This window comes from Acinonyx jubatus, chromosome B1, assembly GCF_027475565.1.
Source record: "Acinonyx jubatus isolate Ajub_Pintada_27869175 chromosome B1, VMU_Ajub_asm_v1.0, whole genome shotgun sequence".
In the NCBI taxonomy this organism is placed as follows: Eukaryota; Metazoa; Chordata; class Mammalia; order Carnivora; family Felidae; genus Acinonyx; species Acinonyx jubatus.
Genome location: NC_069382.1, coordinates 80,160,590 through 80,173,872, shown reverse-complemented (window position 1 = coordinate 80,173,872; position 13,283 = coordinate 80,160,590). Strand labels below are relative to the sequence as shown.

Below are 13,283 nucleotides of genomic sequence, written 5' to 3'. Positions count from 1 at the left end.
AAAACATCATACAAAGTGATGAAATCTTAAAGCTTTCCCACTGGGATCAGAAACAAGGTAAGAGTGACTGCTCTCAATGTTCAATTTAATATCTCAGACTTCTATTTAATACATTACTGGAGGACATAACTAGTTTAATAAGGAAGAAAAATAAATAAAAAATATAAGGAAAGGAAAAAATAGGCATGACTTAAAGATGTAAAAAAATTAAAAGAATCTACAGAAAAGTTATTTTAATTAAGAGAGAAGTTAGGTGTGCCTGGGTGGCTCAGTCAGTTAAGCATCCGACTCTTGATATCTGCTCAGGTCATGATCTCACAGTTGTGGGCTTGAGCCCAGCATAGGGTTCCATGCTGACAGAGAGGAGCCTGCTTGGGATTCTTTCTCTCCCTCCTCTTTGCCCCTCCCCCCCTCCCCTGCTCATGCTCTCTCTCTCCCTCTCTCTCTCTCTCTCTCTCTCTCTCTCTCTCTGTGTCTCCCAAAATAAAATAAACATTTAAAAAAGTGAAGTTAGAAAGTTGCTAGTTATAAAGTAAATTTACAAAAATCAATCTTATTTCAATTTACCAAAACAAACTTCTTTTTAAGTATCATTTATAATGGCCTCAAAAATATCAAATTCCTAGGAATAAATCTATAAAAAATATGTCTCTCAAGAAAACTATAAAACACTTTTGTAAGACATTAAACATACAGAATCTCATAAAGTCTCAAACATACAGAATCTTCTATAAATTAGAAGACTCAATATTATAAAAATGTCCTCAAATTAATCTATAGATTCAAAGCAATCCCAATAAAAATTCTATACAGATTGTGTGTGTGTGTAACCTGATAAGGTGAATACAAAATTAATATAGTAATGAAAAAGGCCAAGAATAGTTGAAACAGTTAAAAAAGAACAAGCTGGAAGAACTTGATCTATTTGATGTCAAACGTATTACAAATCAGCAGTAATAAAGACTGTGTTGTCTTGATATAAGAATAGACAAATTGAATAGAAGAGGCAGCTCAAAAACACACCACACACATATGGATACTCAATTTAACAATAAGGTGCCACTGCAGAACGATGGGAAAAGATAGTCTTCAACAAAAAATTCCCTATCTATGTAGGGAAAGAAAAAATTTAATTCCTATCATATGAGGTAGATTACAGATCTAAATCTGCACAACAAAGCAACTAAAGCTTTTAGAAGATAATATAAGATTATGAATCTTCATGATGTTCAAATCAGAAAACATTTCTTAGCACAAAAAACCAGTAAACATCATGGAAAAGATAATAAATTGGTTTACATTCAAAATAACAGCAATTTCTATACCCTGCTATTGAAATGTGAATGGAAACATCTACTTTGGAAATGGATTTGGAATTATCTACAAAAAGTGAGCATATATATTCCCTTTGAGCCAGCTATGTGACTCCTACATACATATCTAAAAACAAAAAATGCACATGCAAAAGGAGTCAAAAGACAAGCACCAGAATTTCATACCAGCATTACTGTAATAGCCTGAAACTGAAAACTTCAATACCCAACAGTAGAATGGATAAATAAAGGCATATTTCTACAATAAAATACTACATATATAGCAGCAAAAATGAACAAACAATACCTACAAGCAGTAACATGTATATGTATTACAAATATCATGCTGAGTAAAAGAACACCAACACAAAAGACAATGTATTTTACCTTTGTATATACATATGTACATAATGTACATTAAACATAGGTGACACTCAGCTGCACCATTTAACTCAGGGTAGAGGCTAATCTTGGAGAGGAGGAGAAAAAAGTGGTTGAGAGCAAACACAAAGAGAAGTTTCAGGGTACAAATGTGTCCTAATGTTTGGCATGTACATGGGTGTCCACTTTAACCTAATTCATTGAGCTGGTGTTTGGTGCACCTCACTATATGTACATTATGCTTCACACACACACACACACACACACACACACACACACACACACACAGGAAAAAAACTAAAAAAAAAAAAAAAACAAACAAGAAAAAAGGCTGACACAATATGCCAAAGATTATTGTAGATATGATGATCCTGGTGCTCATCTAATTCCTATAAAACCAAGTTGCTTTCTTCTAGCACACAAATAATAAAAATTTTCACATACAGAACATTTCCATTAAAATAGTATTTCCTGTTATTGTATTCAATAGCTACACAGTATATGCAAAATGGTTACTATTACTGAAAACGAGAAACAGCTTACACCATATTGTTTCTTCATATCACTGGTGTAACTCATGCTTCATTTGACATACCTTTAAAAAGAATCATAGTATGAATAATACTGTTTCAAAGACTTGTTTGGTTTTAAAACAAGGCTTTCTTATTTTGAATCCAAAAGTAATTAGACATAAGACAAGCACAAATTGGACCCAAAGGAATCAAGTTGTGTTCCTACTAATGATGATTGTCTTTAAACACACAACATGCCACAGTCCAAGAACTCAAATATTTTTGTAATAGCCACTTGAGAGCCTTATTTGGAGCTGTGTATGATTTCTGATGGTCTTGCTTACAAGCGTATTTTTCTAAGAATTCCATTTATCTAAATCTCTGGAATGGAAGGAGGGAGCCTGGAACAATGGATCCAAATTGGGCAGACATTTCTAGGATTCCACAAGCATCTAAGGAACATCCTTTGGAAAAATGCAGATTTTCACCCAACTTTTTACCCCAGGCAAACTTCTGATAACCTCCTCCATGGTCCAATGATTATAATTTGATAATTATATATGAAAAATATTAAATATTTTAATTTACATGAAATTGTTTCAAAAAGTAGAGTGTCTATTCCACAGTCTCCTTTACAATGTAAAATGGTAGTAGGTGTTAGGCTACCTATAATGCCTCTATTTTCCTCCAAAGTTTTAATATAGCATTAAATATAAGAATTAGGTAAGGGTATGGATATAAAACTATAGTTATAACAGGGTAAGATTAAACTTTTACTGCACCCTATCCTATCTATTTTCCATCCGATAGCTTAAAGATGTTACAGATTACTCAGGTTAGCACCCCACGGTACCACATGTAAATATAACCTCCTCACTCCACAAATGTGTAGTTTTCCATGCCTAAAGTGCCCTCCCATTTCACCTCTACTTAAATTTGCATATTGCTTTAGAACTAGCATGTAAATTTAGGAACACTTCTTTCTACCCCCAATGATTCCTAACTGGAAGGAAGCTCAATGTCTTTACTCTGAGCCTCTCTCCACCCTGTCACACCATCCCTGAGGAGGTAAACATCTGATTTGTAAATATATATTGAGAATACATGGCTCTGTTCCATCCTCTGTCTTCGAGGCAGCTTCCTGCCCCTTCAATGTGCAACCAGCAATGACATGAATCTTAGGGATTCATTATTAGAAATCCAAATTAGCTACAACTTGAAAATATATCCATCTGCCTTTCAGGAAAAAAGGTAATTATTTTGGCTTTCATCTTCACTAATGTGTTTCTCTACTTGTACAGAACCTAGGAAGGGGGCCTCTTCAGATAACCCTGCATACACAAGTATCTATGTCTTCCATAAGACCCCTTACTAACTACACTAGGCATTGGTGACATTTGCCCTTGTTAAAATAACATTTATTATGTTTCACTCAATACTACTTTACACTGAGTAGGTATGAATGTCTCTGTGTGTCCCCAGTCATTGTCAGCTAGACTGTAAATTCTTTCTGAATAAGCAACATGTTTTCTTATTTGTATTCTACACTGTATTCAATAGTACATCTTGATTGCTTGAAAAAAGATGTAATATTTTTCTCCTGGTAACTATAACTAATACAATTAATCACAGCATTGTAAGTATCTTTTGTTTTTATTTGACAGGAATGAGCAATCAAGTATCCGTAATAATTAAAAAATGACACTGTGGATTATTCCGGTCTAAGTAAATCTTTATGAAATGCATGCTTTCCAGCCTTAGTATACATCATAAGCCAAACTACTCACCTTTCTTCATTGGCACCATGTTACTAACTTGACCAATTAGGTTATTAGAGATAGTCTAGAACAGGAACTTCTATTCAGTTGATCAAAATAGAGAAAGCTTACCCAAAGTGGCCTGAGAGAACAACACTGAAAAGAGACAAGTTTGGAGCTAGCAAAATAGTGCTTATCATAATATTCTAAAGAGGCAAGCCAGGACAGCAACAAGAATTAGCTATGGGCTACTAAGGGATTCAGACCTAGATCAGGAGTAACAACCACTTTTTGTTGAATACTGCTATTTGCCACACATTGTGCTAAGTGCTTACATTTATTATCTCTTAATCCTCTGATGCGTACTGCTATTATTTACAGTTTGCCGATGAGGGTGTCGAGGCTTCGAAAGATTATGTGTGACAGGTATCATTTACTGTCTACCTCATATCTATTCTCCCTTCTTCCTTGTGTAGAGAATGCTATTTGTATTTTTGTGTTTTTCAGGGAGATGATGTGTTTTGCCCCAGAAATAGTAGTTTGCCTAAGGCAACAATGACAATCCCACTCCCTGCCTTCTCAGACAAGCTTGCTTCTCTTTCAGGTAGAGACAGCCATGTGACCCAGTTCTGACCAACAAAACATAGGAAGCCCACTGGAGATTTCTGGGGATAAAGGAGGACTGATACAGCCAGTGCTACTCTTCTCCCTCCTCTCTCAAGTGCCAGTGTGATAGCTAGAACTATAGCAACTATCTTTTGGCCATGAGGATGACCTAAAAATTCTCAGAAAGCTGCTGTTATTAAGCTGCTGGACCAGTAAAGCAAACATAGATCTCCAGACTTTTTAATATACAAGAAATACAAAAACTTATTTAAGTCACTGTGGCAGGGATTTCTGTTATTCAACGTAATCCTGACACAGTGATTTTGTGAAAATGATTTATAAGAGGTAAAAATATGTTGATGCAAGATCTTATGAAAACAATGTATATTTATAACTTCATGCCTACTATATGTTGACAACTGTAATAATGCAAATCACTGCATTCCTTGCCTGATTCTTTGAGAGTTAGCCATATACACAATATAACATTCATATGTTAATATAGTACTGGCAGAATACATAAATGGTAAGAGGATTTAGAATAAAAGAATGATCAAAATACACAGAATTAAAATCAGATTAAGTAAAGGCATTCAAGGGAGTGATTTTTGAGCCAGTTTGCTTAGGAAAGTGGTATCAATTGGAAGAGCAGTGACAGCATTCAAGGCCATTAGATGTGACATATAAAATAGTAAAAATGAGAATAAGGGAGTTGTATGCATAAAACAGATAAGCATATTTGCTGGGCTAGAGCAAAAAGTCTAAGAATAATGAAAAGAAGGTTATAAAAGAGGCAGGGAAGATGTATGACCTTGAAGGGATGCCAGAGGACTTTGGGTTTATTTATATAGGTAAATTTATATAGGTAATGTGGAATTAGTATAGATTTTACAGAAAGCCATATGATGGAAAATTGTTTGGATAATTTTATCTTAGCATAAACTAAAGACCAATGGCCCAGCTGGGAGCTTCCTGCAATTGGCCTAGAATGATGTAAATGGAGTGAAACTAAAAAGTGATAATGTGGAGAAAGAATCTGCAGGACTTGGCGTTACTGAGTATGGGAAGATGAAGGAGAGGAATTAAAATTACACCCGAATGGCAGTTTAACACTGAAAATTTGAAGAAAAAAATGATGAATTTTATTCTAAACAGCCCTAGTGACTTAGAAAAAAATAAAATTTCTGAAGACCAGGTTACTTACATCTCCTAATAATTACTGAATGCTACCTAAAAAAATAAGCACTGTTTTAAAATAGTGAAATTCCTTCTTTGTCTTCAGTAAACACCTGAGTGTGTTATAATTTAAGAGCTAGATAGGTAGCTTGTTACCATTCTTTTACTGAGGCTACCCTGTTTCATTTTGTTGCCATATCCATTTAACATGTGATTCTTACAAATTTTAACAGTTGAAAAACAAACAGCTGGCTGAACTCTCTGCTTCAGTGTTTTGGATACTTTGCTTCTTGGTAAGTGATCAGTATTTTGATACTGCTGTAGTAATAACAGGAAATGATCTGTTAAAATCTGGATCTCCAGCTATAGATGAATGCCAGGGTAAAGAGGAGAAGCAGTCTGAGAATAGTCTATAAAAACAGTTTGGGAAATTATTTCTAGGACCACAGGGAGAGAATCATAATTTACTCTTAACTTCGGAAAAGCAAATGCAAAGTAGAAGAATATCTTATGATGATCACTGAACTGTATCAGTGGAAAGCTTATAGCCACAAACACAGTAATTAAAACAATTGAGATGGTAAATGCTAGAGCTTCAACAATACACAAGGTGAAAAACCACTCCCTGATAAATTCACACAGAAAAACGTTTTGTAAGTAAAACACTTCTAAATTGGTCTAATTATAATCTTGTCTACGTGCACAAAGTAGTAAACTGGTTCTATTCACCAGAAAGGACAAGAGAAGACGAGCAGTGGGAACGGAATTAGCCACAGAATAAAGAGAGGGTATTTCCACCTAAGGAGTCACAGAAGTGAGGAAAGCACAACAATGTGGGCAAAAGAAGATAATCTTGGTTTAAAAGATGCACAACTGGGGTGACTCGGTTAAGCATCCGACTGCGGCTCAGGTCATGATCTCACGGTTTGTGGGTTCAAGCCCCACATTGGGCTCTGTGCTGACAGCCCAGACCCTGGAGCCTGCTTTGGATTCTGTGTCTTCCTCTCTGCGCCTCCCCTGCTCAGGCACTGAGTCTCTCTCTCAAAAAAATAAACATTAAAAAAATTTTTAAAAGATGCACAACGTAAGTGTGTCCACATATAATTACAACTAAAGTATTTTCTCTAATGCTTTAATGTAACATATTTTATAAGTTTTATCAGTTTTAAAAGGTAATTGATGAAACAAACCAGTAACCAACAATTTAATTAAAAATACGATAAGCCAACATTTTATGGAGAATTTTAGAGCAATAACAATTTTCTAAAACACTAGAAATTTTATATTCATAAAAATTTATACTGTGCTGTTTAATCTAGTGTATTAAGTAATGTACTAAATTAGTAGTCATAATGGCTAAAAGAACAGAAGGCATGGTAACTAAAATTACTTTCCAAGATTGTCAGTATTTTAATTGCTGGAAACTTTCAAACAAGAGGAAATGTACAAAACATCACTTGATTCTGAATACACAAATCATCTGTTTCAAATTAATCATTACTCATAAAAACAATGACAGTCTGGATACAAGAACAGACTTGAGAAGTAAATAACTAGATGATATTACAGTCTTTCTTTTAAAATCCCACTTCTCTAACAAATGTCTTCTTTCCTTCACCTCTTTCTGAATGGAAAGTCAACTTTCCTCTCCTTTACACTACTCTCCACCAATTAGAGATCTTATCACTTTAATTTCTGATTTTGCTAATTAGAGGCCTATTATTTCCCCCCTAATAGACTATAAGCAACTGGAAAGCAAGGTCTGTATCAGATTTATCTTGGTTTCCTTATCACATCTAAGTCAACAACCAATATCTATTAGTCTTTTTTGAGTTGTATATTTATTAGTGTTCAATGAACTGCTGTATTTTAAAATTCCATAGTTTGATACAGAGAAAAGTTTCTTATGACAGTATTTCCCCAGTTAATAAACTGATTTTGAAGTTACATTACATTTGGATTACATGTGAATTCTTTAAGATTGTTTGTTTGTTTGTTTGTTTATTTTAGAGAGAAAGAGAGAGAGAGAAACAGAGGGAGGAGGAAACAGAGAATCCCAAGCAGGCTCCACACTATCAGTGCACAGCCCAGTGCAGGGCTTGAACTCACAAACCATTGACATCATGATCTGAGCTGAGGTCAACAGTCAAATGCTTAACCGACTGAGCTACCCAGGTACGACCACAGATCACATGTGAAATTTAAAAATTTAAATCTTAGGGGCACCTGGCTGGTTCAGTCAACAGAGCATGCATTTCTGATCTCAGTGTCATTGAGTTCAAGCCCCATGTTGGGGGTAGAGTGTGTTTATTAAAAATTTAAATCTTATTAACTGCACAGTTTGTCCAACACTCAAAAACATACACTGATTATGAATGAATCAGTGAATTCATTTGCTGTCACTGTTTTATTAACTGTTAAAATAGTTCTTCAATCTTAGTTTTTTATTCTCAAATCCTATACAGTAAGACATAGAACTATTTCAAACCTAGCAGTTTTGAATGATTACTATGTGAAACAGGTAGAGTAAGCTATTTTAAAATCAGCTTTATTGAGGTATAATTGACATGCAATAAACTGCACATATTTGAAGTATATAATTTGATAAATGTTGGTATATGTATATACCTGTGAAATCAGTCACAGACTAATGAACATCTGTATCATTTCCCCCAAACAGTTCATCCCTCCTTACTTCTCCCCTCTCCCCATCCCACACAACCAGGGATCTGTTTTTTATTGATTTGTTTGTTATTTTCTAGAATTAAAAAAAAAAAAGGCATCAAACAGTATGTACTCTCTTTTGTATGGCTTCTTTCTCTTTGCATAATTATGACCAATATTTATCCATGTTGTTGCATGTATTGTTCATTTGTATTACTGAGCAGTGTTCTATTATATGGATATACCACTATTTGTTCATATATTCTGCTACTGACCAACATTTGGGTTGTTTCCAGTTTTCAGGTATGAAAATTAAGCTATGAATATTCCTTGTATAGATATATGCTTTCTTTTCTGTTGGGTAAATATCAGGGAGGAAATAACTGGGTCACACAATAGGTGTATGTTTAAGTTGTTAAAAAAATCACTACACTGTTTTCCAAAGTGGTTATACATCAGTTTCATCTTCACCATCAGTGTGAGGTTTGGTTCCTCCACATCTTTGTCAACCCTTGCAATCATCTTTTTAATTGTAGCCATTCTAGCAGCTGTGAAATGATATCTCATCGTGCCTTTACTTTGCATTTCACTGATGTTGAGTGAAGCTGAGCATCTTTTCACATGCTCATTGGCCAATCCTATGTCCTCCTTGGTAAAGTGACTATTCAAATTTTTTGCTTACTTTATTGGATTGTTTGTGTTCTTACTGTTGAGTTGTAAAAATTCTTTATATATTCTAAATACAAATCCTTTGTCAAGTATATAATATGCATTTTTAAAAAAGAAATGCAACTACTTTAGATAATTATGCTTTGTCAATATAATACATGGTCTGTCTGTATTTTAAATAACCCATATAAAAAGGGAAGTATTATTTCCATTATCCTCAGCTACCAAGTTTCCCCATGCCTAAGAAAGGTGGTCACCCAGCTGGCATATAAAAAAGAGAATAAAAGTAGAAATAGAAAACATACGGATTTTCTCAACATTCTTCTTAATCCCTCCTGATTTTAGGAGCCTTATAGCAAACTATTAGTAGTAAGAGATAACAGAGGGGATCATGTAAATGATAATTAGTCTTCTTCCTTTTTCTTTTAAGCAAAATTTTAATAAGCATTTAGCAAGTAATAACATTATTATTAATAAGCCCTCCTGTATTTATTAAATGTCTCTATCTCTTATACTAAGACCCTGTTGTTTACATGAATGTTTTCCTTATCAGACTAAAGCACAAGATTCAATACAGTACCTAGTAAATATTGTTATTATTTCTTTGATTCCCTCCTTTTCTTTTAATTCCTATCCATGTGTTTTCCTCTCTTCTTCCATTTCCAGCATCCCCCAACTATATTCAGATTAATTTGCTGATCCCAAATGAGTCGTGGTTATAGATTTTTTGGTGACCCTATAGATCACCTACCATGCTTCTTACTTCAAAGAAACAAAATGAAAATGACAATAAAACTCTTTGTGGAACTCACTGAAAGAACATCAGATATTCTCCCGAGTGAAAAAGTGACACCTTTTTTTTTTTATAGTAGCCATGCAAATTAGTACTCCTTGCCAGAATAAAGCATACACATAATTATTTTTTAAACTTTACTATTTAATGGATTAAAGACCTAAACATGAGACCTGAAACCATAAAACTCTTAAAAGAAAACACAGGCAGTAATCTGTGGGACATAGGCCTTAGCAACATATTTATGGATTTGTTTCCTCAGGCAAGGGAAACAAAAGCAAAAATAAAATATTGGGAGTACAACAAAATAAAAAGCTTTTGCATAGAGAAAGAAACCATCAATAAAACAAAAAGGCAATCTACTGAATAGAAGGTATTTGCAAATGATACATCCAATAAGGGGTTAATATCCAGAATATATAAAGAACTTCCACAATTCAACAGAAAAAAAAATCTGATTAAAAAATAGGCAAAAGAGATACATGAAAAGATGGTCACTAATCATCTGGGAAATGTTAGTCAAAATCACAATGACTTATCACTTCACACTATAATCAGAATGGCTATTATCAAAAAGACAAGAAATAACAAGTGTTGGTGAGGATGTGGACACAAGAGAACCTTATAGATTGTTGGTGGGAATGTAAATTGATGCAACCACTGTAGAAAACAATATGGAGGATCCTCAAAAAATTCAAAATAAAAATATCATATGATTCAGCAACTCCACTGTTGGGTATTTACCCAAAGAAAACAAAAACACTAAATCAGAAAGATATATGCACCTCTATGTTTATTGCTGCATTATTTACAATAGCCAAGATATGGGAGCAACCCAAGTGTCCATCAGTAGATGAAAAGGTAAAGAAGATGTACTATATAAATACATACACAATGGAATATTACTCAGCCACAAAAAAGAACGAGATCTTGCCATTTACAACATGGAGGGACTTAGAGGCTATAATACTAAGTGAAGGAAGTCAAATAGAGAAAGGCAAATACCATCTGATTTCACTTATATGCGTAGTCTAAAAAATAAAACAAACTCTTAGATATAGAGAATTGGTGGTTGCTATGGGGGAGGGGATAAGGAGGATGGGTAAAATAGGTGAAGGGGATTAAGAGGCACAGACTTTCAGTTCTAAAATAAATAAGTCATGGAGATGAAAGGTACAGCATAGAAAATATAATCAATAATACTGCAACAACTTTGTATAGTGACAGATGGTAACTATACTTATTGTGGTGAGCATTGCATAACGTATAGAATTGTCAAATCACTGTTATACACCCTGATACAAATAGAACACTATATGTTAAGTATACTTCAAGTAAAAAAAAAAAAAAAAAGATCTAAAACTTTACTATTCAAGACTTCAGTCTACCAAGCAATGCAAGAACCACCCAGGAACCTTTCCTAAACATAAGAGCCAATCTGGGTAAGTTCTGTGGCTAAATAACCATCCTCCTAAAAAGTAGTAGATATAGGGGGAAAAAAAGAAAAACCATACAGAATCAAATCTATTCATTTTAAACCATGGAAAGAAAACATATTTAAGCTCCTTTAAAATATTTTCATATACAAAGAACAATTTTATACATTTTAAAAATTTCTATGAGACATATTATCATCCCTCAGAGAATGCTTCTGTGTCAGACACAAATTTAAAAAAAAAACATCCACTATAAGCAGCACTAGCATTAGAATAAATAGCAGATGCTACTGGCAATCTCTGACACAATATCGGGATACAGAGAACCCTGGGATTAAAAGTATTTCATAGAAGTAATTATGATACAATTAACTATATTCCCCAAATCAGAATGGTTCTCATCAGATATCTAATGCTAAGCCTATTTTGACACTATTTTTTAAAAGGCCCAGTATTAAAAGAATAAGCTTCCTCTAGAGAGTGGGGGAAAAAAAGAATAATTTTGGCCTATTAATTGATAGAACATAGTACTGTTCCCAAACATGCAATAAATCATTACTTTAACACATGATCACTATATGAAATAATAACTTGGTTATTAAAAATGGCATATCTCTTAAAATACTCAGTTCAATTGTTTTTCTTTTGATATAATGAAAAATTTAATGAGGGGCTTCAAATACTTTTTTAATAATGTAAAATATGTGAGCTTTATTATATGTTAAAGAAAATAAAAATAGTATGACCCAAAATTTATTTGTTAAAGTTACAATAAAATACTCTTCAATGCATACAAAATTGCAAAATAACTGATGTTTTTTTCAATAAAGATTCCAGATATAATATTTACTGACAAGATAAAACAAAGGTACGTTTAATGACTTTTGTTCTGTGTTAAGGTCACCTTATTGAACGATACATCATGAAATCAATAGTTGTACATCTAGGAAATTTGCCAATGGAGCTCTCTTCCACTGGTGTGTATATTTTAATTTGTCTCATGTGGGTGTCTCTTCCATTTTGGTGATTGGCTAGAACAGCAATCTGTATCATGAATGTGCGAGTGGGCTTCTTATGATTATCAGTTAAGGGAACGTGAATCCAGCCACTTGGTTCCACCAATTCAAGTTGCTGCCAAGAAAACAAAAGTGGGATTATGTTTTCACCCGATGAACATAATTTATTACAATGAACACATTCTAAAGTTGACTTATAATTAACATTTTCTCACTGACAGAATGACAGTATGATAACAACCATTACTAGTTATTTGGCACTTTTACACCATGGTCCATTTTTACACTTGCTAATAAGCACTCTACATGTACCATCTTAGTAGACAAAATAAAAACAGACATATGCAGTCTTAGGGTTTATAGAAATCTGTATAACATACAAGTTTAGAATTAGACATGTACAAACATATACAGCCAATGGAAGACCATGTTGATATAAGTACGAAAAGAATCTAACATTATGCTTCAAGTATATTTTATTTCAAGGACCATACCTAATATACACAAACACATTCAGATTCTACATAAATTACAAGAATAACAAAAGAAAATCAATCCTTAAAAAGCCATCAGACAAAGCTTTTTTTCCTTGAAAAATAGTAAGTGATTTATGTAGCCTGGATGATATTCTAAACCTAAAATCTAGATTTTTAATATAAAATGCTAGATAAAAATTTTTAATTCTTAATAAGAAATGCCAGGCAAGTTTGTTTTTAATTCTTAATTTTATTTTAATCAAGAGTCCAAACTATCCTTCCTTAACAAGGGAAAGAAAATCCTAAGTCAAAAGATAAACCTAAATTTCTAAAATTTTTGCTAAAGTTATGAAATAGTTTTTAAAACATAAATACTGATTTCTAAATTATCTTAATTATTGAACACATATAAACTATATATATCACAGAGAATACAGGCTTATCTTATCAACGCAGCCAAATAGAGGTGTCAGAGAATCTAAAT

At 33.4% G+C, this 13,283-nt stretch overlaps 1 protein-coding gene across 8 annotated transcripts in view; it reads right to left on the bottom strand.

The window, feature by feature from the left end:
* The window catches only part of ANAPC10 (anaphase promoting complex subunit 10), a 309,570-nt gene that overhangs the window by 191,437 nt on the left and 104,850 nt on the right, over window positions 1-13,283 (bottom strand). For 4 of the 8 annotated variants that reach the window (XM_015081954.3, XM_015081958.3, XM_027066819.2 and 1 more), the window contains one exon: window positions 2,531-12,438. The exons of 3 other annotated variants lie outside the window; for them this stretch is intronic. In XM_015081954.3, the coding sequence (XP_014937440.1) occupies window positions 12,208-12,438 (231 nt within the window). In that variant the 3' untranslated portion in view covers window positions 2,531-12,207. Of the gene's footprint in view, window positions 1-2,530; window positions 12,439-13,283 lie in introns of those variants that run through there. One more of the 8 variants, XM_053216915.1, reaches the window with a different exon arrangement.